This window comes from Sander vitreus, chromosome 4 (assembly GCF_031162955.1).
Source record: "Sander vitreus isolate 19-12246 chromosome 4, sanVit1, whole genome shotgun sequence".
In the NCBI taxonomy this organism is placed as follows: Eukaryota; Metazoa; Chordata; class Actinopteri; order Perciformes; family Percidae; genus Sander; species Sander vitreus.
The window spans coordinates 6,823,383-6,849,977 of record NC_135858.1 but is presented as its reverse complement, the minus strand read 5'-3'; the positions used below and the strand labels follow the sequence as shown (position 1 = coordinate 6,849,977).

At 41.9% G+C, this 26,595-nt stretch overlaps 1 protein-coding gene across 1 annotated transcript in view; it reads left to right on the top strand.

Annotated features, from left to right (window-relative positions):
* Positions 1-1,045: 1,045 nt before the first annotated feature.
* slc25a26 (solute carrier family 25 member 26) overlaps positions 1,046-26,595 on the top strand; it is a 61,813-nt gene continuing 36,263 nt past the window's right edge. Inside the window, exons 1-5 of the mRNA XM_078247920.1 lie at positions 1,046-1,207; positions 3,594-3,750; positions 4,140-4,258; positions 10,532-10,636; positions 10,917-10,964. Of these exons, the coding sequence (XP_078104046.1) occupies positions 1,175-1,207; positions 3,594-3,750; positions 4,140-4,258; positions 10,532-10,636; positions 10,917-10,964 (462 nt within the window). The 5' untranslated portion in view covers positions 1,046-1,174. The remainder of the gene's footprint in view (positions 1,208-3,593; positions 3,751-4,139; positions 4,259-10,531; positions 10,637-10,916; positions 10,965-26,595) is intronic.

Here is a 26,595-nt window from a genome sequence, read left to right as displayed (position 1 = left end):
TTGGCATAGGTTTACCCCCATTTTGGCTTAAGATGACTGGACTATATGTTGTTCCAGACAGGCACTGTCACAGTTGGTGGAATCTGCCTTACATGTTTATGTCACAAAGTTTATTTCAGGAGATTTTGACAATGTTGCATGTACTAGTTCTGTCATAGAGCAAGATCAGAAACCTCTAAATGCTGTGTATTTCATTTTGAGGCATCTCGTTTGGTGCTATGGTCAATGTCAACAAGTCCTCTGTAGCGGTTGCTGTTTTTGTTGTTGTTGCCATGACCAACAAAGCCAGACTGGAAGATTGGAAGTGCACATGCCTTTGCAGATCCAAGGCCTTTTGAAATATTATGTGCTGCAAGGTATCTGCATGTTCCAAATGCAAGTCAAGGTACAGTGCCTTCTTTAGGACTTAGTTTGCACCACAGAAACAGCTAGCACACCTCTGAATAAACAGTACAAATCAATATCGTCTGACGGCCGTGAAGTGCAGCCTCCTCATGGCTGTATGGAGACAGAGAGGACAAATCCTGGTACCTTTACTTGTAATTGTAAATAAGCAATTAAATGTAAGCAACATAACTCGGAATTTTACATGTTAGCAGAATCTGCTTTGTTAATGTTCGTTTATGTGTCACAAGTGTGATTTAGAGACCTGTTTCGCTAGCAAAGGGAGTGAATAGAAAGAAGGAAAAAGTTTAACCAACCGTACTCTGCTCATGGGAGCAAAAGATCCACTGATGATGATTTTCACCTTTTTTGTGCTTATATCATGGCTGCGCTGTGTAACAACCCCAAAGTTCTACCAAAGTCCAACGCACCATGAGCATGGATACTGCATTTGAGTATTCTTTAGTAGTAGGTATTTCTTTGTTCAGTATTTTTATTTGCAAATTTCTACACACAACCCCTTAATGCCTGCACATTGATACCTGAAGTCTTGGTTAAAGCCAATATAACATAGTATTCTATCTGAGTTAGTAAAGTGACAGACACGTACTCAATGGCTTTCGACGTCACGTGATTACCATGCGTCATGACGTCACGCGGAAGTAATTCAACCAAGATGGCAGCGTCCTTGACACAGGCATGTTTTGGTTACAGTCGAGTGTCAAACATCCTCAACAGTTGCAAATGTACGGGCTGCACAACTGACAAGAGAAGGTTTTGAGAGCGGAGCATGGAGAGACGAGAGTTTGTCGCGTCTCTGGTGGTAAGTTGGCAATTTTATACAAAGTGTCATGCTTCATGTCATTTATTTCTGACACTACCAATTCATCTGTTTGCAAAATATAGCCTAGTATCCGACAAGCCAGAAACAATGCTTGACCAAAAGGACCTGTGTAATGCTGTCCGGTTAATGTCCTAACGAACAATGGGTCTTACAGCTCGTGGACTAACGTTACAAAAGCTCGAGAAATACAACATAATACATGAAGTCTGAGGTAGCTAACCGATTTATTATATATATACTATCACAAAATAAAAAAAATAAGCTAGACAAAACGTTTAACTGCAAATACTTTGCTGTAGACGGAACCAGTTAAACCAGTATTTGTGCCACTGGTTTAACTAGATTCACAAATGTTGTGGATAAGGGCATCTCCCTGTGGACTGAGCCAGGGGTCGGTGCAACACTACCTTTTTACAAACGTGCCCTCTTCAAATGACAAACCAAAACTTAAAACTCCTTTCAACAGTGGTTTGTTTCCTGGCAAAATTGAATTCCACTCACATATTTCTGAAAAAGTTAAAAAAGCAACATCTATGATTGCAATAATAAAAAAGAACTTTTCAAAATGTATGAAAGGACATATTTGTTTTTACCACTGTACAAGTAAGATCCCATCTTGAATATGCTAGCTCAGTCTGGTGTCCATATAAATTAAAATATGTAGAAAAAAATGGAAATGGTCCAGAGAAGAGCTACGAAATTAATTCCAGGAATGAAAAATATGTCTTATGAAGATAGATTGAGGAAATTAAGTTTACCGACTCTCATATTTAGGAGATACAGAGGTGATATGATTCAGGTGTATAAGCTTGTACAGGGAATATATGATGTAACGGTTGAGCCTATCTTTCAGTTTTGGGGCAATAAGTATGAGACACGAGGGAATCTTTTAAAACTTTACCCTAGAACATTGCCTGTCTGAAAAGAGAGAGAATTCTTTCACACTCCGTGCGGTAAAATCAAGGAACGAGCTTCCAGAAGAATTTGTGCGTTCCCCTTCAATTAATTCTTTTAAGAATAGGTTTGCCTGTCAAAAGGTGTAATGTATAATTAGAAAGCTTGTCAGTAATTTATGTAACTTATTTATGAATTGTTAGAACATTTCAATTATGAAATTAATGTGTTTTATGAAAAAAAAACATAAAACATGGTGTTAAAACGTGTGTATATGTGTATATGTGTGATATATATATATATATATATATATATATATATATATATATATATATATATATAATTCAATACATTTCAATAAAATGTTATCAGTTTCGCAAAGAGACAAAGTAACAGAATAAGTGTGTCAGCTACTTTCACTGTTGGAAAATGAGAACCTATTGTGTCCCTTCAATGACTTGACTATAATGAGACAAGGAAGAACAAAAGACTATCCTCTGTGTACAATGTGTGTGTGTGTGGGGGGGTGTACGATATAAGAGTGTTGTTATAGTGTTGTACAGGGATATAAAGTAAATATAAGTACATACATTTACTGTACTTGGGTACAATTTTTTTTTTAGATACATTTTTTATTAGCACCACTTATCATTCAGACATACAGTACAAATTCCACAATATGTGCCAGGTAGTATCAGATGAGAGATAGACAGAACAGAGAAACACAAATTGAACAAGAACACATGGGTGCAATTTTGAGGTACTTGAACTGAAGTTTATTGTATTTTATTTCATATTTTACTGCGCTCAGAGACATTGGTAGGTTATCTGTATTGCAGAGTGAAGCCCTCATCTGTCATCATTACTTACTTATCTATCGCTCTATCTATCTTAGACATTAATTCCTAATCCAATAACGTAACACAATATAAGGCAACTTTTGATACTTAAGTACATTTAACTGAAATGACTTGTATATTTTCATTGTGATGCTGTTACTGTACCTAAAACACCTCATTGTTTTGGTTGTATGACCTGCGTCTTTACTATTTTGGTTCATCCTGACCGCTATCATCAGCATTGCTTATAGCAGCAGCAGATACGAAGTCAGATGAGCCCACTGGACACTACCTGCCCAGCACCAAACAGCAGACAGATCATCTTAGCAACTAGCTGGTGAACACAGTGGAGCATTTAGAAGCTAAAGAGGCAGAGGGAATATTACATAACTGCTGGCTGTGTATATATGCAACGGATAACAAGTTTGCCATATCAACTTTATAAGATAATAATATGTCAGTGTTGTGTTTACAGCTTGTTGCGTTACCTTCCAATTGACCCCAAAAAAAAAAAAAAATGCAGGTTTAAGTTAAAGATCTGAATATTTCTTCCTACACTGGTGTTAAATATATAATATAAATATAAAGTGTGTAATGCAGCATTATGTCTTACAAAACGATTGTCTCTCCAGGCAGGGGGCAGTGCAGGGATGTGTGTGGATCTGACCCTCTTTCCCCTCGACACCATTAAGACAAGACTGCAGAGTCAGCAGGGCTTCTACAAGGCAGGGGGCTTCAGGGGCATCTATGCTGGAGTCCCGTCTGCTGCTGTCGGCTCCTTTCCAAATGGTATGACGCGCATTGTGATAGCTGGATATATGATATGAAGGTTCTTCTCATGTTGGTTCATTCTGAGACCATACTTTGCACTGTGTTGATCATCTATCCACAAAGTAACTGACTCGATTAGGTGTTTAGAGCCTCTTTTAGCTGTTACACATTCATTTTAGTTTTCTTGCCTGAAGTCACAGCAAAGAGAAAATGAGTTAGAGTGCCACTTTTGCTGACCACACACACACACACACACACACACACACACACACACACACACACACACACACACACACACACACGCTCACACCGCAGTTTCTCCCCTGTCAGTGGTAGTGAGGGATATTAATTGCTGTATGCTGGTTGACTAATGGGCCTTAAATGGCTGTGGTTCTGCTTGGTTTCAGCCGCTGCTTTCTTTGTCACCTATGAATGCACAAAGTCCCTGCTCGGTGCTGGTGAAGTGCTAGCAGCACCACACGTGGCACCTGTCACTCACATGCTGGCCGCCTCCCTGGGAGAAATAGTAAGTCTTTCTGTCCCTCATTCTCCCTACTTTTGCCTCCTCTAATTTTTTTACTCCTTTTTCACTGTGCCAGTACACTTTCAAGTCATGTTTATTTGTATAGGCCTAATTCATTTTTAGTCGTTCCATTCTTAGTGGGCCAGCTGCTTTATGTGCTTGTTGTTGTTCTTTCCTTGTTTCTCTCTCACCACTGTAAGTCCCAAATAAACACCATCGGCATGTCTGTTGACATCATTGCTTTCAAATTTCACAGACCACTATGCAAGGGGGCAGCGGGGGGGTCGGGGCTGTAGGCCCCAGGGTCCAACTGGGTAAGTTAAGGGGACTTCCTCAGGACTGTTCCAGCATTTTCCCCACTAGCTGTGTAAATAAGGTACCATTAGTGTCTATTTACTCATCCACTTTCCCAGACTCTGCCAATTTAGTCTGGGAAATTCAGGTTTGAAAACCAACCAGGAGCATCGCAATATTCTTAGTCCATCCTGTACCAATCACTGGCAGTGAACCACAGAATGGGGGCCACGCGTATTCACATTGGCATAAAGGGGGGTAGAGGAATGGGTGGTATGGAAAGAGACATGCCCCCCTTCTATACCACCATGGCTTTCTTCAAAATACTAGGTTTTTAGTATTCATTGCTTTTGGATGGATGTAATTTAGCCAAGTTTTGCATGTTTATGAAATAGGATTATTCCACATGGGAGGGTGTTCACTATGCTGGAGTTTATCTATGTCTTGGTGTCTCATAGTGTTAAGAAGAGGACAGAGGTTACTCTTATAGTAGCACAAATTTAATAAGAGTGGTTTTTTTATCCTCTGACTGTTACAATCAATGTAGCAGTTATTGCATATACTGTAGGAGTGTAGCTAATAGCGATGTGTGCCCGTTTCCTCTTTTTGTCTATGGCACAGTCCAGATGAGTGTGAAAGGTGAGCCTGAGGTTGCGGCTCCCTTTAACCCCTTCCCCGCTGTTCTGGATTTAAGCACATCAAAGGCACAAATCCTCGGAGTGGAGCTGAGCAGCGCAGGGGCGGTATCCCACTGCATTCTGGGAACTGGATACGTCTTGTTCAAAGAGAGTAATCTTCAGGCTTAGCCATGAAAGGCCTACCCTAGCGCTGCCCTGCAAGGCCTAAACGCCCACACTATGATGCAATCGCTGCCATATGATTCTGTGCTAAAAGTTATTGAGCTGAGGTTCTTACATAAGCTTGACTGAATTTTGGCCAGGTGGGTGCTATGTTATGTCATGTCATGTGCTGAAACAATTGGTTGATTAATTGATTAGTCGATTGATAGCAAATGACTCGAATCAGCAGAATATTCTGGATTTCTATCTTTTATATCATCGTAAAATAAATACCGTCTGACTGTGGACAATTTGAAGAGGTCATCACGGCTTCTGGAAAATTGTGGGAGCCATTTTCACAACTACTTTCTTACATGTTGTAGACTAAACGATTCTTGAAACTGAAATAATTGATAGTTACAGCCCTAGTTGTGTCTCCTTCTTTATCATTTACTTTGTGACCGTAAAGGTTGTGTTTTGTTATATTTTGGTGCAGTAAGCTCTCTTATTTGGCTATATAAAGCCACCCTGGCACAAAGACACACACATACAGAGTTCTCCTTACCTCAGTCCAAATTGGAATTACACAAACCTCACTGTCAACATTAATGCAAACTCAAAACAGATTTTCAATGGCATTATGTGTCATCTTCCACTCTGCACTATATGTTCTGTTCTGCCAGTATAAGACATTACGTTTATGTTTTCATTGTTGTTTCTCTGTCGCTCTTCCACCTGCTTGTCTCTCTCTTGCTGCGAGCAGCTGGGTGTGTGGGCAGCCTTTGACACACAGGAAGATGAAGAAGACGATGCAGGTTGTTATTTGGTCCTTATTTGACCCATTCTGTCCTTTCATCAGCCAATGATCCTTACCACAGGACTCCATTTAGTTGTGTTTTACAAATTGTTTCCACTCAGCAACATTTACAACTGACGCTTTATGGGACTCATTGCTTTGCTAATTCTATCCCCAAGCCTCCCTCTCATCTATGCTGCGCTCGACTTGGCACAAACTTGCTAGATGTGGACATAAGTCAAAGTGTATTCATTATCATACCAGAGGGAGTTGTAGCTCAGAATTCATGCTGCATTAAGTGTGAGATGGGAATTGAAAGAAAGAAAGAAAGAAAGAAAAGAGAACACTTGCACAAAAATAAATGTTAGCAATTTGTATCGCTATAGTCGAGCCGTCGGTCTAACAGATGTTCATCCAAGGGGGAGGAGGAATGGTTAAGCATAAACACTAAGAATAAGCATCGTCACGGTAATCACCATATCTGAAATACTTGTCAGTCAATTATAACGTAAAGCAATCATCATTTTTACAGTAAGACCTAAATATGTACCTCATTAGATTCAGTATCACAAGTGGTGGAAATATGTACTTTTAAATAGTAAAGATATAAAGCAGACATTTACTACAGCTGTTTGATTGTGGTCTTCAAATGTCATAACTAATGCCCTTTCTATATGAACCTACTTAACGCCGGGCTTAACTTGCAGAAGTAGGGCAGACAGAGACAGGGAGGACAGAGAGGAGGACAGTCATAAGTTGTAGAGAGAAAGAAGTAGAGAGGGTCAAGACAATGAGAGAAATCTCCCCCCACCAGAAGCGTCCTGGTGTTTGTGTGAGTGTGGTGGTGGGACGTTCCCATAAAGAATGTGTAAGCTGATGGCGTCTGTCAGGCTCTAGCAGGCTGTTATCCAGCCATTAGATCAGATTTATCTTCATTCCCATTCGCTCGACGTCCGCCCTGAAAGCTCATTTGTCAAGGCCAGGCGGCAGGTTTCTCTCGCATCTATAACCCCCCCCCCCCCCAAAACACCAACACCACATGTCTGAGGGAGGATGTACTGGAAAATACAGTGTGACATGACAAGATGGGGGGGACAGCGAGAAGGAGGGAGCAGGAGGGAGGAGTTTTGGGGGTAGAAACTGGCAGCCACTTAACTTGGCACTGAGAAATAATCCATGCATCGCCTTCGAGCAGCGCCACGCTCTGTGATTTATTGGCTGTTGTTTCAAAGTTGGAGACACTCAGTGTCCTCATCTCTTCCCTTTTTCTGCATGACCTTTTTTTTCCCTTCCATCTCTTCCTTCCTTCCTTTCTTTGTCGCCCTGTATTTCAGTCTTTCTTGGTACTGTGATGGGTTTCTAAGACTATGTGTGTGATCAAAATCCAGAAAAGTCATGGGAATTTGGTACTGGTACATGTGATAGTACATACTGTACTGTCTTTTAAGGGCAAAATATGTAAATTGTGGGGTCTAGACAGGCTGTACTTAATTGTATTTGATTTGACATTGAGGAGTGGGAAGGCACAATTTTTCCACTATAGATTGGTGTAACAACAAATGTTAGCAGTGTTTTTAGAGCATGTTTACTTCCACGTATTGTATCATGATCGAAAGAGATGTGTTATGTAATGGTTAAGTTGTTTAGCACATTTATTAGCTGGAGTTATTTTGTTTATAAGTATGGGCATTGTTAAAAGTAATCTAAGCTAAAGTTAAGGACATTTTTCTCAGTCCTTACTGAGTTTTGACTGCAGCATTTCCTCTTTGGCAAAGTTTTAGCGGTGAATGCCGTATTTTTTTAATGACAAATGAATCCAAATAATTGAGGCACTTAAGTTGTTAAGTTGTTGTCTGTTTGTTTTTCTTACCTGTTGTATCTTTATGGTGCCAAATGGTAATCCTGTTCCTGATTGACTGACTACTGTGACCAGATGGCCATGAGCGGTAAAAGAGGGATGTAGCAAAGGAGGGGACGATGAGGAATGTAATGACTCATTCTGTGAATTGATTCGCTGGCTATGCCCATAATGTGCTTTGAGTCTCTGCTAATTTCCCATTCCTTACTGCGGTTCGCCCATGATTGAGCGCCAGCTTCTTACCTTGTTGTTTGGCGGCCAGTGCTGGAAATTGAAAACATGCTCTGTCATTTGGATTAACAACAGGCCAAGGGGAACGGAAAGGCTCCAATCACAGGCAGACAGCCTCCTAATTAACACTGCTTGACGAATCCAACAGCTTGTAAATAAAGATGAATGGTAGCTGGAATTTTAAAGACTGCCAATGGGTTTAGAATAAGTTTACATGCCAGAGGTAAGACTTGAATGAAGGGCAACTAAAGTAGGTGAAGAAACAGATGTCTGTCATCCTGACAGCCTTCCACCTACAGCCCTCCCCTAAGCGTGAGGTAACAAGCCTTACTTGTAATGAGGGACACCTACCTAAATCTTTCTTTTGTTTGTTCTTTCTTTCAAAATGTGACAACATACTACATCTACATCTCCACAAAGGATATGGCTCTATTATCCTTTTAAGCCCCAGCCGTATTTTTATCATGCCCTGATTCATCACCATTGTTCCCCCATTTTCTGCTGTTTTCAGAGATCTGAAATGGCCTCAGCGGCCTGCACACTTTATCTTCTATCCACTCAACATCATTCTCCCCACCTCTAGGCGTGCAAATTACTCCCAAATAAACAATGTCCCTAATTTATTTGGTATAATCTCTGGCTCATTCTGCCTTCCCCTCTGCAGTGACAGGAGAGGAAAGGCTGTCTCAACTCCAGGCCTCCCATCCAATTACTTCAGTAATTGCTTGTCATAGCCACTTTCTTTCTATTTAGCTGCCTTATACTGGTCCTTTGGAGAATTGGTTTGGTGAAAACATGATGTACAACGTATTATAAATAGTAACTTGACCAAAGGGAGGGCAAATGAGATCTCTGAGATGGATGCAGCCAGTTTAGTTATCACAGGGAGGTGATGCAGGTTAACGTTTAGCCACTTGGTGGTACTGTTGCACCATGGTTAGGTTGCAGCTAGACTATGGTCATACTCACCTGAAATAGCAATAAGAGTTGCCCTGAATTCACACTCATTTAAATCTTTTGTTTTTGCTCATATGTACAGAGAATGAGATTTATATGCTCATTGTGTATTGAAAAGAGGAATAACTGGCATTTGCCTGCAGCAAAAGCCAGTTCTTGTGATACAGTGAAGGGCAAAACAAAGATGAGAAATGAACCAAATAATAACCAATAGTGAACAGGATATTTATAGATAGAGAGCCAGAGCTGTGCATGTACAGATGTGCATGTTGTGTCTGTAAAGTCTTCTTCAGCTCAGTCTGTGATTTCATTTATCTTCCAGGACTGCTGCCTTATCCCTTCTCCTTTTGTGCTCCACATATATTCACGTTCTTGCACATAAGGTGTCCTTGGTGTCTGGCAGAGGAGACGAGTGGCTGACAGACAGACAGACAGACAGACGTGAGCCCTCTAACAGCTGTCGGGTTAGCCTTCTCCCCCTCGCAGAGTACGGCAATAGAGCCTTATCCCCTAGGGCCATCACCTCTAAAAATTCTGATGGGGCCCAAAAGCTAAATCAGTATGGATAGCTGTATGGAGAAGAAGCAAAACAGGAAAGCTGTGCATTGTATCTTTATTGCAGTGCCTGCTTCACTCTTTCTCTTTGCTCCTCTCTCTACACCACGCTGCCGTGGCGAAGGTGGCACTGGCAGACTGGCATCTGTATGACCAAGGGGAGTCACAGCAAGGGGGCGGCTCACCAATCGCTCTGTAAGATTGCTTGCAGTTAGCCGGTATTTCCGCTCTGATGCAGGATAAATGGGAAATCAAGTCGCCAGGTGGGCAGCTGTGCCTGCCTGCCTGCATGCCTGCCTTTAGGGCAGTGGGAGTTATGAAGCATAACTATTCATGTCTATCTTCACTATCTGTTGGTAGTCCATATTTTTGTTGACATATGGTGGATGGGGTTGGAACTTGTAGCGGGGAGTGTGGTTACTGAGGTGTGCATGTGTGTGTCTGGATCTCAGAGTGTGTTTGATGGAAGCAGTTCTTTGGACACCGTAAGCCTGATGACCTTTTTACCTGTTGCCCTGTTGCCAAAGTGTCATGTCTGCTGTGTGTACTGTTTTGTTAACTGGCCCAATTGGACGCTAACTAAAGCTCTCTTTAGCCTGCTAGGTCGACGTAATTGCTCTCTTCAGGCCGTGCCATATAATGGCCACCTGCCACGTAGAAAGAAATACAGGCTAGTATCATGTTAAGCACAATATGGATATAAAAGGCCCTTAAGAAGGGAATACAGTACTGTAGATTGAGATTGTATCTATTCAGGCAACACCATTGGACAGTATCTGGTTACCCATGCTCTTTCCATCTTGTAGGTGGCATGTCTAATCCGGGTGCCCACAGAGGTGGTCAAACAGAGGACCCAGGCTTCACCCTCATCCACCACCTACCAAATACTGCTGGCTACACTCAGAGAAGAGGTACGCAGCAATCAAAGGCACTTTCTTGAAAAATAACTCTGGTTTATTATAACTTTTTTCCCCTGTGGTTTTGGCCACCATTCCTATCAGTAATAATAGAGGCTTTTAGACAATTTCAACAAGTGGTTGAAGCAAAACGACACTTTAATCCTAGCCCAGCTCTCAGCACATACTTTAATGACTCAAATAATAATAGAATAAGAACTAAGTTACAATAAGGTGGAATTCAAATGTCTGTGCTTGTAATAAATGTGTGTTGTGTTCTGTTATCTCTGAGCAGGGTGTCCGGGGCTTGTACAGAGGATACAGGAGTACGGTTCTCAGAGAGGTAGGATACGTTTTTCTCTCTCACTTTCATGCTTTTATTTTAGTTGGTCTGTCTGCCGTCCACCAGTGCTAGTAATCACAACCAAAATGACAACCAATAACACCGGTTCTATAGCAGATCACACACTTGTATGTCTGTCTTTGGTAAAGTTTCAGGCAATTGCAAAGTACATCTTACAGATTCTATTGAAAGCTATTTCAAGGGTTTATACTGAAGACAATTACCAATCTCCTTGAAGGCTGTGTAGTGAATTCTTTTTGATAGGCTGAGTGAATATTGAGGCTTTCCACTCTTCTGACTGAAGACATTTTAATTTCTCTCGGGCTTTGTTGAAGTTGGAAATATTGATTTACAGTTTTTTTTCATCTCATTCAATTACTATGGCAAGATGCTCTTCCTCCTATTAGAAGTGCATCTAATTAATTAATGCAATTAGTTGCGTTATAAATGCAAAACAAAACACGGATAAATGAGCATTGGGCTGCGCTCCCTGGATGGCCACTCACCTTTTTGTAATGAAAAAGCCTCTCTAGTTCTTTGATTCATGATCTTCTGTTTAATTGCACCTGCAGTGCATGATTAAACAAAGTAACTGTAGCCAAAGCTGTATCTCAATTTTAGCTCCACCCCCCACCTGATAAGTTTCAATAGAACTGGAAGAAGAAAATGAGAAGAGAAAGAAGTATATGAAGGTGACACTTGTCTTTCCATCCTTTTTTTGGGGAGGGGGGTGAGGGTGTAATCTAGTCCCCTCCGCTGTGCTAGCCTGTACTTATTTTCTGCCTCACTAAACTGATGTTATTCACGCAAATTCCATCTGGACAGCCGGGGAAAAAAAGGACAACAAGACACTGTGATTTCTCCGAGGGGCTCTGAATAAATGAATACATTTGGAGGCTGGCGCACGGCCTGTGTGCATACTAACACTGGCAGATGAAATGCAACGGTGGCGGCAGAGATTTGGGGTGTGGGAAAGGCAAGGGATGCTCCGCGGTGATTGGCTTTGACGTGTGTCAGGAAGGTAATTCATTTTCTCTCGGCCTCCTTCGCTATCCGCCTATCTCCCTCCTTTGGACAAGCGACCCTGTCAAGATAAGTTTGTTTATGTGGTATGGCGTGGCGCCTCCCCCCCTCACTGGCACACTAATTGGGGTCCTCTCTGGGCTATATATTCATTTGGGTTCAGAAGGAATTTCTGATGGGCATGATATCAGATTACTGCAGGATGTGTGAGGATCGACCACGGTGGGTAGGCTGGCCTGGACTTGAAAGGTGGAGCGGAGGCGGGACTGATTTAGTGATCCAGTTCACATTGTAGCACCAACCCACATCCAGATCATCATATCTACCAGAACCAGAAGTTTTAAACAGTTATAGTGGGTTTTACACATCACGCTCTAACAATGCTCTAAGTTTTATTTAAACATCATGTCTGGACTTTTGACTAATAGACATTAGATTCCTTTTTCTTTCGCACCACATTAATCTTTACTGTGGTCTGCCCTCTCCTTAAAAGAGCATGTCAAATTGTCTGCTGTGTCTGCACCTTTTGGGTTCCAGCTGAATAGAGCATGAAATCAATGAGATTCAGATTGGGGTGAATGCAATTGTTCTGTGAAAAATGACTATTCAACTCTGAAAAAACGCAGGCTTATTAATGAACATCAGCAAGACTTTGTTCTAGATTTGAAGTAAGAGTACACTTGCTTAAAGTCCCAGATATAAGCTGTTCATGTGGTCTGGGTGTTAATTTGTTTGCATTTTATGACAATACAATTTATTCAGACCCTACTTGTAATTAATCATCTGGTGATGTATGTCATTTTGACAGGATCCCGCATTCCAAACTCTAACAGGACACCCCAAGTTTCTCCTTTTGAATGATATCACCTTTTACCACTAGATGGCATGCTAAGATTACCACTGCTTTAGATGTTTGTGCCGGATTTTCTCTAATTTCACTCCAATCCCCTCTCCTTCTGTGCTTCTCCCCCTCTTTCTTCCTGTCTCTCTGCCCCCCCATTACACCAATCCAGCTTTATGACATTTATGAGTAGCAGTCACTGCACTGAAAATGATGGCTTTTTTTAATGGTGAGCCCTGTATATTTCTGATCTAAAGTGCTGTGAGGTGATCTTGGATTTGATCTGAACTGCTCCAATTTGAGTTTGAGTAATGAGCCTGAGATGGGTTATTAGATAGTAATTTAGTAATGTGATGGTGTGGGGGCTGTGGAGGGAAAGGTGTAAGTAAAGCTGACAGTGTCTGACACAGTCGACTGAAGAGCCTGGAACATCATCTGATTGACTATAGCATACGGCCACGCTACATATATTTCTCATACTTGTTCTCTTTCACCTACTCACGCTGAAAGCCACTTTATCTAAATCCATTTTCACTTATTTCAATGGGTAAGCACACGGACAAGGAAGGTAATTAAGCTAGCTGAATGAGACTGAACAGTACTGATGAAAAATGTGTTTCTGGTTTTCCCTTTACCGGTCTGCTATATATTTTTCCTTAGCTAGCATATGAATCAGTCTTAAAGTTTCTCCACCCTAACAGCTGGGACCTGGCAATCCGAGGTACAAGATTTGGCGGTAGGGCTTATGAAACACCTCTCCATCCACGCTCCTCCCCACTACATCGCTGCTTCCTCTTCCTCCTTATCCCTCTCCTCTTCAATCCCTGGCTGATCCCTTCTCTGCTCCCTCCATCAGGGGGTTTGGCTGTAATGAAAGACTGAATTGTATTTTTACCAACAGGCCAAATTACATCCAACTTTGGGATTTCTGCAGTCATGTCCTGTTTTATAACTGATTTTAAAATGTAGTGATCTGTTTCAAGTTTGTCTAGGGCTGACTTTGAGCTACAGATGGGTGGTTGACAAATTTAAGGAAAACCAACTTAAAGTGTTTTGGCGTTGGACCACCACAGGCCTCCAGACCAGCTTCAGTGTTCTTTGTCAGAATCTGGAACTCTAATTAATCTGTAAATTGTTTTCTTGATTGATTAATTCATCATTTGATCCATAAAATGTAAAAAATAAAATGTCCATCACAACTTTTGAAAGCCCAAGTTGACATTTACAAACTGTTTGTATTGCCAGACCAACAGGCCAAACCGAAATATATTGTATTTACCAGCAAATATTCACTACTTACTAGTAGCTGTAACCATTGAATGTTTGGCATGTAGTATGCTAAAATCATCTTTGTGTCTGAATTTACTCTCAGACCCCAGAGGGTTACAAAAATGACATTAAGGATTATCAAAGTAGATGCTGATTAATATGCTGTCAATAATTAGGGCTGCAACTAACTATTATTTTCAATATCTGTTGACAATCTGTCAAAATAGTCAACCACAATTCACTAAACCCAAGGGGATGTTTTTAAAATGTTGTGTTTTGGCAGATTAACAATCCAAAACCCAAAGATATTCAGTTCTCCATAATGTGAACACAAAGAAAACTAGTCTTCACATTTGTAAAGCTGGAAGCAATAACATATTTGGCTATTAGCTAGGGCTGCACGATTATGGCCAAAATGATAATCACGATTATTTTGATCAATATTGAGATCATGATTAATTATCACGATTATTTGTTGATTTTAACCAAAACAAATGTTATTGTCACATAGGCTAATTATAACTGCTTTCACATCCATATGGTGCTACATTCCTCCTTTGTTGAAGGATACTATGAAGGAGTATGCCATTTCAGCTGTTGTGTGACCGCTTTCCAAACATGCGCGTTTGCCGTGAAAAGATACAGGCAACACAATTTCCTGTTCACGTTAACGGCGCATGTTAAAATCCCTTATGCCCAGTATCTACCGGACGAAATAGCAACACGGATTACGGTCCCACTTAAATGTCTGCGTTGCGCTCTGATGCTCCAAAACAGACGTTACAGGCAACAGAAACATCGCTGCATGTCACGCTAGTAAACACTAATAACACGTTACACAGCAGCTAACGTTAGCCTACCGTTAACTACGGTAGTAACTGGATTAAACACGGCTAAAATGCTGACAGCTAAACGGTGTAGTGTGACTGTATTTCACTGTAGGATTTCGACAGCGGGACGTACAACAGTCTGCCGCTAAAGCTATGAGCTAAAAGACTAAAAACTAGCACTGGCCACTGCTGTTGTCTGAAAAACAACACAGACGGGACAAAATGTTGTGTTTACTGGTAAACTGGTAAACCTCGGGACAATTTATAACCGACTGCCATCTGTTATGGAATTTTCCTCACGTTACTCTGTCCTCTGTGACTGTCAACATCTAAACTAAGCTGCACGGTACAGGCAACAACTCTGATTGGCTCATGGAGGCACGTGATCAGAGAGTGGTTTACGGAGCTTTGGAAAAAAAAAAACTTTGATACAGAGCGTTCTATGAATGGAATGAAGCATTTTAAATATCGCTCGATCACGTGAATTTGATCTGGGAAGTCTAAATCGTGATTAAAATTTGATTAATTTTGCAGCCCTACTATTAGCATATTCTAGCTTGAAAAATAGCGAAATAGCTGCCTTTTAATTTCTGTTGAAACTAATCATTTCAGCGAACACCCAGACTGATCTCATGAAGAACGAATTAGCGTATGTATGACACGCCAATTTGTTTATATAATAAAGACGCATACTCGCTTTTTAGCGTGTTTATCAATGACGTTTGGCCTCCATTGACTTACATTACCTTGTGATTGCGTGTGAATTTACGCTGTAACAAGTAGTATGAAAGGGCGAAAATCCGCGTAGGGAGGTTGGACGGATGGGTGGATGGGTCAAACACAGGACTTTCACCCAGGAGAAAGTGGCGTGTATGTTTACGCGATAACACGGCAAGTGGCGTGTATGTTTACGTCCGCTGTATACAGCGTAGACATACATGCGGATAGCTCAAAATGCGTACAGATAACACGCCACTTGGCTTAAGAAAGTGTGTATGTATGTTAGGGTTGTGCCGATGGACGATATCATCGTCCATCGTGATGGCTGGCCGACATCACGATGGAGAGCCACCATCGTGATGCCACGCGCCCCACCCTGTCAGACACACACACTAATCCTAGTCGCGGGCGCTGGACAGGAAATTGACAAGTGCATCGGTCTTAAACTAGCAAAGACACTTGCGTCGGGCTTTGCGCTGTGCTGCGCAGGGTGCAAGATGGGCCCCTTAAGTGGAAGCTACTAGTTTCCCCTCTAGCTGCTCTACTCGCTCTACCTGCTAGTAACGTTGGACACAGCGGTCTCGAGCGAGAGAGAAAAAGCGTTAATGTGGAACGCTATCACACTTTCCTTTCTCCCCTCATTGGACTAAGTTTGTGGACACTACTGTGTGCGTGCATCAATAAGTAAGTCTGATGTCCTGTAGGTACGGGACAATGTTATACAGGATTTATGAATGTACGTTGGCAACAGTAGGCTAATTCACGAGGGTGCTATTTTATGTGCGAGCTAATATTGCGCATCTGTTCATGTGCGCTGCAAGAGTTATGTTTCTGTTTATTGAATGCGGGATTCAGTGCAAACATAACTGAGAATGTAGTTTAATCTCAGTATTGATGGTATATTAGGTCCCACTGTACTGTCGTTACGCAGATCACGGACATCTGATTGACTTTACTGCACCGTAGTTAGCTAAGTGAAAGTAGGTCAAGTTGTAAAAAAACTGCCATATTTTGCTGTGAACATCGTCAATTCCCAATTTAGGTGACATCGCCCAACCCTAACGTATGTATGTTTACGCTAAGTCAAGATGTCATGTTGCAACACCAGAACCCTGGCACAATTCCTAACTCTCATTCTCTTCGTCCTAGCTAGGTCCTTTTGCCCCTCGGGGTTCTAGTCGAACCTCCCCTTCAGTGTGTTTGATTTCCCTTGTTGTTTACCCCCTTGCTCAACTTCAGTCACGCTGGATTCAGCTTTTAAAAGGTGGAACTCTGTGTCAGTTTGTGTGTATCACAATCACAAGCAATGAGAGCTCAGTTGTTGAAGTGTGTACGTTGAGTTATGATTGCGTTATGATGAGTCCATACAGAGCAGTGAGGGGTTTTTGCTGCCTCTGCTGGGATGCTGAGGTTGAAACCGTATCAACAGACATGCAGCAGAGCCAAGCAGAGTTGACCCCCGCATGGCCCTTTTTTGGAAAGGAGCCACTTCTCACTGTCTGTGATGCAGGTTCAAAAGGGAGAGGTGAGGGGAATCACTCTCATATCCTGTCTCTGTGCGCACTGATCCACAGAGGCTCATGTTTATACACCCTCATATGACTAAGACAGAGCAGAAAGAGGGAAGAGAGACAGGGCAGGGGAAGCAAAAAGTGTTTATTTTCCTCTACATATGTAAAGGAAGGATTTGTGGTAACCGTGTGAAGGAGCGAAGCTTCCTTCTGCTCTGTGTTTAGAGTTGGACCTCGCCAGAGCAGCTGCCATTAGTCTCTCGGAGCCAGACAGCAAACCAACTCTTCTAAATGGCTTCAACACCTTAAAAAAGTTAACAAGACTAGATTAATTGAAATGGAAAATGTCACAAGATCACACTGGAAAAAAAGAGAAACCAAACCAAGGAAAATGTTAAACTGTCGGTTGAAAATGAAATATAATGCCTACCAGTGAGATGACTGTGTTCACTTATATTGTGCCGTTTCTTGTTTCATTTTGGGCACTTTGTATGAACCATTTTCAATTTGTTGCTGTTACAGTTATAGTATAGGATTGATTAGCCTCTGCGAGTCAGTAGAACAATTGCCAAAGAAAGGCTGTTTGGCTCTATTGGTTTCAAAGATGGAAGTGAGCTACTGGTGTTACCATATCTGTTTACATTGTGATCAATGAGTCGCTTAAGAGTCCTGAGAAAACCTGTTGACCTCTGTAGATCTGACCCATTGACATGGCTTGACCTATAGAAGGGTGTGTGACTGCTTCTGTGATAAGGAGAAACAATAGAATAGTGTCAGCCATCTAGATGTTTTGAATGTATTGTCTGTATCTGGAATTGAATTAGCAGAGTGCACATACATACATACATACTCTTACTAATGTTTAATATTATTTTATAGGAATTCAAAGGCAACCAACAACACAGCTATAGAGAGGTCTCAACCTGACGTGTCTATTCACATTGTGAGTTTTAACAGTATTTATTTCTTTGATGAATCCCTATCTGTCTACCTGCTGGAATATCATTTTTGAACCCTTGTTTGAGTTGTTTGCAGGTCGAGCCGACCCTTGTTAGGAGAGTAATAGCCTTTATAAGCTACAGAGAACGATTCCTCTTTGTCACTGGATGATCTCTATCACTTTACCACAGACATCACAGCGGGATTAATGGTTTACTCCCACCGTCACTCTGGATGATGGATGGAATGGGCTTCTGTTCTTAGTGGCCAGGCTACACCTGTTGTTCGCATTAGCGTAGTTGTGTGAATACAATTGTATCTTCACTTTCTTCTGTGCCTCATCGTACATCCATGCTGGCCCATGCACCTGTATTACATCCCCCTCATGCATCCAGTCCCCCTGGGGTGGACATTGGCACGGTGTTTTTTGCTGCAAATCTAACTAAACCTTAGGAACCTTCCTAAAATCAACACGTGGTCTTATTAATGACTTCTACAGTCGGATGTATTTAAGGAGTTTGCTGCCATGCTGTCAGACCCCCACTTGTGCTTTCTGCTCAGTGCAGACTTGGCCGGAGGACAGTGCAGGGCTTTCTGCAGTTCCCTGTTGAGGATGATGCATTGGAAGTCTGTGCCACTAAGAGCCATGGATCACAGGCTTATGTTAAGTACATTTGTCCCCATTGAGCTCTTCAATCCATTCAAAATCCATCACTGTGGCTATAATTCGTGCATTTCTGCGTTTCTGTGTGGAGACGTATTACCAATACCTATTGCCAGACAAAACATTTTTTCCAGGAAAAAAAAGAGAGTTGTTTTTGACAGCTATAGTTGTTTTTATGCCTATCCCCTCTACTGTATGTATGAGTGCTCTGGATATGACCACAGTGGCCATGTTAGTCAGTGTGTCTCTCCAGGTCTCGGGGCTATGTTTGCTTCCCACAACTTTACTTTCACATGTGTTTCCAATAACACACAGCCCTGACGGCCTGGCAAGGGACTGAGCGTGGGGGGTTGGAGGATATGTAATGGAGGGGGGGGTAGTAGGGCTGGAACCCAGGGAAAAGGGACAGCAGTGGTTTGGATGTCATGTGGAAGGAAATATGTGATGCATTATTCCCCTGACAGCAATTCTTGCAATGTAGATTTTGTTTGAATTGAACACCTGTTCCACTTGAGTGTAGAAGCCATTAAAGTGACATAATAACTTAACTGCCTAAATACTGTAATCCCATCTCAGTCAATCTGCCTATTATAATGTCACTGTAAGGAACATTTACACGAGTTAAACCTTTAATCAGATCCACTCTAAATAACGGTAACGTCTTATTTTCACTTTATCCTGACCGCAGAGAGTGAGAGTTAAGGGAGTGGAAGGAGGATGAATCAGTGTTGTGCAATAGCCAGACACGCGGAAGCACTCGGTAATTACAGCACCACTTTTGTAGAAGCAACGATGCACATCCTTCTCCCTCTCTTTTTCTCCCCCCCTCCCTTCCAAAACCTGTGTGTGATATGGCCTGTGAATTAAATTGGCTTTTGGAATATATAATGTGCATGTTTTAAATTGCATTACAATTTGTAGGGCTGTTTCGTAGTTTGCAAGGTTTCCTGTTGCATAAGTGCCCTTTTTCCCCAGACAGTCATATGAGGCTCTCCAGAAGCAGCACCTGCTCCCCCCACCCAGCCAGGCGAATGTCTGTCCCCTTTTCCTCTATCACAACCATCATCGTGCTAGCAGAAGTTCTTACAACCCAAAAGCCTCTGGAACAGACCACCTGAATGTCAAGGGTCATGCTGTGATGTCACTGCTTAATGTCTAATGGAAAAAAAGAAATATAAAGTGTCACTCGCACCACGAGCGTTCACCTCACTCAACCCCAGCAGAGGTTAGGAGTTCAAACCAATTCATAATTCACACATTCACGGCAGTCCGAGCTGGAGCTGCTGTTAATGTGAGCCAAGGGGATTACATGGTTTAATATTTGTGCTTGATATACCACAATAGTAATTCAAACCAATGTCAGATTAATAACAGAATTCAGATTTTTTTGTACATGTTTGGTGCCAACGATGAGGTCTTTACCAAACAAGGAAGCTTTCTTCTTGTAAAAGGCCCTTTTTAGTTAACTACTTCTCTCCAGCACATCTATACAAACTTATTAGCCCGAGGAATGGTAACCATCAATCGTTCCACCACTTTAGTCCAGACTGAAATATCTCAATAACATTTGGATGAATTGGCATGAAATACGTACAGGTATTCAGGGTCCCCAGAGGATGCATCCTACTGACTTTGGTGAGCCCCTGACTTTTCATCTAGTGTCACCCTGAGGTTAACCGTATTGGTTTTGAGATAATATCTCAAAATATTGGATGGACTGCTAAGAAATATGGTTAGGATTTAAAGGTCCACAGAGGATGCATTTACTTCAAACTAAACCGGTAAAAAATGACATAACATTATTTATTATACGTTTATTTGATTCACAGCTGCTATATAGTGTTTTGACCTCGACAACCCAACTGCATTTTACCGCAAACTTGCGACTAGTTAACTTTCTAAAGCAATCGCTTGTTTGCTAAGAGTCGGGTCGGTGATTGTGAATGTGTGATGGCGTAAAGGTGTTCACGAGATAGATACCAACCTTTAGTGAACTTGTGAATTTCGCCAGCCGTCTTCTCTCCTTTATGGAGATAGACTCTCTGTGCAACGTGGGCTCAATGGTGTTTTCAGCCTCCAATGTCGCCTTACAGGCAGCTAACCCTCACCTTAACACTAACATAACTTCTTTGACATAACCATTGCCGTGTTGCCTGGAAGGCGACATTGGGGGCTAAAAACACCAAACACCGCACGGTGGGAGGAGCTGTGTATGTGAGCGAGACACAAGTGACAGAGAGACGGAGGAGAGCAGGGAAAGGAAATGCAGAAGAACGTGTTTTAAATAGCGTTTTAAAAAAATAAATAAATAAATGTGTTGATAGTGACGCACACCGCCACACATTAGTCTATGTGTGGAAAACACTGATGTCTCAGGCTGTACCACCTAGTGTCATACAGTCTCTCCCCTGAGCTAGCTGCAACAGCCTGAAGTGTGTAAAGTAAGATGTAAACAATAAGTACCCCAAATCATCTCCAGACTCCATCTGTAACTTGTAAACAAAATAAGACAATCAGCTATAAAACAGAAAATACAGCATCTCTGTTCTCTGCAAAGACAACCTAAATTACCTGATTAATGCAACTTTCTCACGACGTCTCCCGGCCATTTTTCACCGCAGAAAGCTGCTCCCTGCCTGGCTAAAGCTAATATAATTAGCCTAAAGAAACAAGGCGTCTGTCCCAACTAACGTTACGGTTCGGAGCTGCGACGCTGGAAAAATACCACTAATCTATAACAGCTTAGTCTTATCCACCACTCTCTCGCCTGTACTACACTGACTGGTCCTCTAACTCTTGTGGGTCTCCACCACTCGCCATACTCATCCTTAGTGCTGCTATCTCTGACTCACTAAAACTGCATACATAGGCAGAGATCGGCTACATAGGCAGCGCGCCAAACAGCTTCAGAGCTAAGGCGGGGCTACAGATTAGGTGTCCCTAAAGAACCCGCGTATCTAAACGTAGTTCCGCAATACATTAGTTCCGCATTACATTAATTAATTTGCACGCAAGTTTTATTTATTTTTATACCGTGTATTCTACGTGTAAATTCATGCACCAAACCGTGACGCCTGTACCGTTTCGGTTCAATATGAAATACATGTACCGTTCCATCCCTAGTGCAAGGAATGTGTTACTTCTTAACGGAAAAAAGATAATCTAACTTGATGAGAAGCAACCTGTAACCGATTGATAATGTCCATGCAAGGTTTTGTTTGAATAACTCCTCTATCTGTGTGTGTGTGTGTGTGTGTGTGTGTGTGTGTGTGTGTGTGTGTGTGTGTGTGTGGTTTCAAAGTGGCTGCGTCACTGCCAGTATACACTTCTCTCAGTATGGAGATTCTGTTATTTCCAGCTGTGCTTCTGCTGTTCTTATCTGATTCCTAACTGATAAGATGTGTTTCTGTTAGTGAGAAACATTTCAGTTGGCCGGCAGGCAGCGATTGGTTGGCTGGAATGACTTTGGTCTGTGTTTTATTGCTGTGGGCACTGCTCCCAGAGAACTCTGTTGTGCGTGTGTGTGTGTGTGTGTGTGTGTGTGTGTGTGTGTGTGTGTGTGTGTGTGTGTGTGTGTGTGTGTGTGTGTGTGTGTGTGTGTGTGTGTGTGTGTGTGTGTGTGTGTGTGTGTGTGTGTGCCATGCAGGAGATGTCAAAGCAAGCAGCCTTATTCTGGCCCTTCCTGCCCTCTTTACTCTAGTTTGCGCTCTTTCCTTTGAAAGGAACTCTCACGTCATTAATGAGGTTATTTAACTTACGTTTTAAATGTTACCTGGAAAAAATACCTGGACAAATACATACAACGCTTTCTGTTTCTGGCCAGCTTTTGGCTGCTTTTAACTATTGATAAAGTACATAGTATTTATTGCAATTGCTGCCCTGGCACGATGCAGGCAAATGTTTTGCCTGACAAACACATTTTTGTACAATTTTGCATGTACAGTTAAAACACAAAAGAACTGAACTACAGTGACATTTTTGTGTGACTGGCTAGAGTCAGACCAACTGGCTGACATTAGCAGATAACCTATGCCAACATGTTAGCAGCTATTTAAGCTCAACAAATTAGATTCCTTTACATTGTTGGCTGTATACAAACATGGGTTGGTTACACACTCACTTACTTAGTAGTCAAGTGCTCTCTTGTTTCTCTAATTACTGATTGTGTCTTAACAGTTTATCTTTGAAAAAGCTCTTTGTTTTGTCAGAATTCCTTTGTGCTGCTGTCCACAATGGAATCTGACAGAAATATGCAGCCTGTGGTAAAGTTAACTACACCATAATGGGTTGGTTCTGTTTATCAGAGCTGTGTGGTCCATTTGGGCTAAAGGCCCTGACACACCAAGCCGACGGCCGAGGACTAGTCGCCTAAAGTCGGCAAAGAAGTCTCCCTACAGTGGAAGCGGGGCGACCGAATGGCCCGCTGCTGGCTCGTTAGCTTGCTAAGTTCATCAACCCAACATGCCTTCATCATACACTGGTTACCAAAAATTAGCCAAACAAACATGTCGCTCACCTGGCGATAGCAATGTTCTTTCCTATGATGTGACAAAAGCGTGGAATTAAACATTAAGTTGTTACTATTAACTAATTTAGAGGCTGGCCGGTTGGGGGGCTAAATGTTTAGCAGTGCAGAGGGCACAGAGAGAGATGTCTAAACTAATATCCTATACTGAGATATTTAATATAAAGACCGTAATTCTTTATATTAAATATCTCAGTATAGGATATGAGTTTATTAACGTTAGATTATTTTGTAATGTGTAGGTATGTAGAGATCTTTTAAAGTGCCCATATTATGCTTTTTGGCTTTTTCCCTTTCCTTTATCGTGTTATATATCTTTTTTGTGCACGTTATAGGTTTACAAAGTGAAAAAGCCCAAAGTCCACCCCAGAGGGACAGCCAACAGAAAACACTCCACCAACTGCTCCAAACTGCTCTATTGTAGTCCAGCCTTTACTTCCTGTGTTGTAACACACACGTTATAATGCTCGCCTAGCTGCTAGCATGGAACGCCCTCATACTCTGCTTCTGACTGGCTAGTAGTCCTTACCTAGCTAATGTGTGCGACTGCCAACAAATTTGGGACAGTAGTAGTAGCTAAAACAGAGAGCTCAACATACAGGGTGAAAAGAGGAGTTGCAGCAATGTGTAGTACAACAAAAACATGGTGTTTTTTTTTTTTTTTATTAAACCATGTAAACCTATTCTGGTACAACCTCTAAATACAATTGTGAACCTGAAAATGAGCATAATATGAGCACGTTAAAAGACATGTTATTATTGGAATAAATATGCCTACACAAGTAGTTATGTATATCTTGTTGAACGTTTGCCATCTTATGGACATAATGTGCAAAAATAGTTATTCCAATCGTTCGAACCTCTGTGGTTTTTAGAAGAAACATTCAAACATAATTTTTGACCAGTTTTGACAGCTCTTACATGTGTATTGGATTAATCCGATGAGATGAACAATGAAAGGAGCATAGTGTGTGCCTCTAGTTTGTTTGTTTTCCTCACTCTAGTTTTCAAGCTGAACAGCCAATCAGATGAATAGGCTGTAGGGCCGACGGCCGACAGTCGCCGAAAAAAGGCTGACGAAGGCCGACACTTGGCGACAGTGCGGGACACACCGCACAAACTAGGCCGACATTCGGTCGGCTTGGTGTGTCAGGGCCTTAAGTTACTCCAGCAGCTAGTTTGTTTGCCGCTGGCTCTGTCAGTTTGAATTTTCAGGTAAGCATTGCTAGTGGCTCACTTAAGCACGACTGTGTATTCTTTTTGTCGACCAAGGCTTCATGTTGGTTCTCCAGTGTCTGTAGCTTGTATAAATAACTGTGTTTCTCTTCTTGTTCCTCCCAGTTTGTCGTATAGGAAGAATAAAGGGCCAGTATTGCACACATTCATAAGTCTGTCTGGCTTCCACACAAAAACACAATTCAGAGCTGTGTTTTCATTGTAATGTATTTTAACTTCATGCATTTATACTTTGTGTGTAAAGCACTTTGTAACTGTGTTTTAAAAAGTGCTATATTGGCTGAATTATTTTCTGTATATATTTTTCTTCAACATAGCACAGATACACATACCAAATCCTGAATACAGTATTAGATCATATTGAAAAGTACATTTCTCTTATTACTTGTTAATGATACCAAACATTCATGTCAGTGCAAGGATCATTTGGCGGTGAAAAACTAATAAATATGCTGCTCAGTAGTCTCTACGCTTCTCAACCATCTGTGTAGCGAGGCCAACGCTAAACCTTCAACCTCTCCCATGCTTAGCACCAGCACTTTTTCTCTCAGTCCACTCTCCCACGTCTTACTCCTCGCCTCAGCCAGACCCTCAGGCAGCCATACATCTCTCTTCCTGTCAGCAGCTAATTGGTCGACCCTAAGGGCATCCTGTGTCACACCACACCACCATTCATTGGCTAATATGCACTCTGCCATTGATGTCATCTGTCAGTGGCTGTGACAGTCCTCTTTCATTGGGTCGATATATAACCAATAAATTATCTATTAAGCACAGCATGTTTTCCCCATGTGCAAAGACAAATGGTGAGGATGTTTTTTATTTTTTTTACAGAGTATAAAGTTCCAATAATCATGTTCAGCATTTTACATTACATGAGAATGTTCCCACTTCACTACAGTGTTGCATTAGCAGCAGGCTATACTTAACATCCCTTCGTTAAAGGGGTGATAGAATGCAAAACCGATTTTACCTTGTCATAGTTGAATAACGACAGTTCGGGGGGTAAATAGGACATACATAGAAGCTCAAAATCCCATTTATACCCCTATCCTCTGCAAATCTCACATTTTGAAACTGCCGCTGAAAACGGGCGAATCTCAACAAAGCTGGAAGCTGACGTAAGCATCCCAACTCCTAGTCTTTGTCACGCCCCAACATTTGCATAGGCTACACCACTGACCTGAGGTCAGCTTAGTCTTCTGAATCTAGCTAGGTGATGCAGATCTCCAGAGGTCTGCTATTGAATTACTAAATTCACTTCTGAGATTTTTTTTTGTAGAGGTCAAATATGGGCCGTTTTACAAAAATTGATGGCTAATTGCAAATTTTGTCGCAGTTCAGCAGGAGCTCAGCAGGCTACGTGACAGCAGCCGGTGCTGCCTCGCCGCCCGGCGTGTCCTACTTCATAGACTCCGGCTCGCTGTGAGCTAGCTGGATCTCCGTCACGAAGGGAAGCCCGCGGCGCTCCATACCCGCGCAAAGTCACCAGTTCTGGGTTACTGGACTACAAAATGCCGAGGCACTGATGGAGCTCCAGGGCCTGCAGCTAGCCGCGATTCATAGGATTGAAGGGACAGTAGCTGCTAACGAAACCCCTAATGTTCACAAAAATGCATTAAATTGAAATCGGACACCATTGTTAGCTTTATAAGACCTTGGGGTAGATGTTATGTAAGTGGCGTGACGAAATTCAAACTGTAAATAGACTTTAATTATGCCGAACGTGAAGCTAACTAGCCGCGATCTGTACACATAGGATTGGAGGGCCAGTAGCAGCTAACGAAACCCCTAATGTTCACAAAAATTCATTAAATTCAAATCGGACACCATTGTTAGTTTTATAAGACCTTGGGGTACATGTTATGTAAGTGGCGTGACGAAATTCAAACTGTAACTATACAAAAGTTATGCCGAAAGTGTAGCAACGATCTTTTCCCATAGGATTGAATGGGACACGTAGCCTAGCTTGCAGCTCCGGAGCTCCGCGGAGCCGTCCAGTAACCGAGAAATGGTGACTTTCACTGGGTATGGAGGTTGCCGCTTTCTCGTCAGACTGTGTGGAGCTCCTAA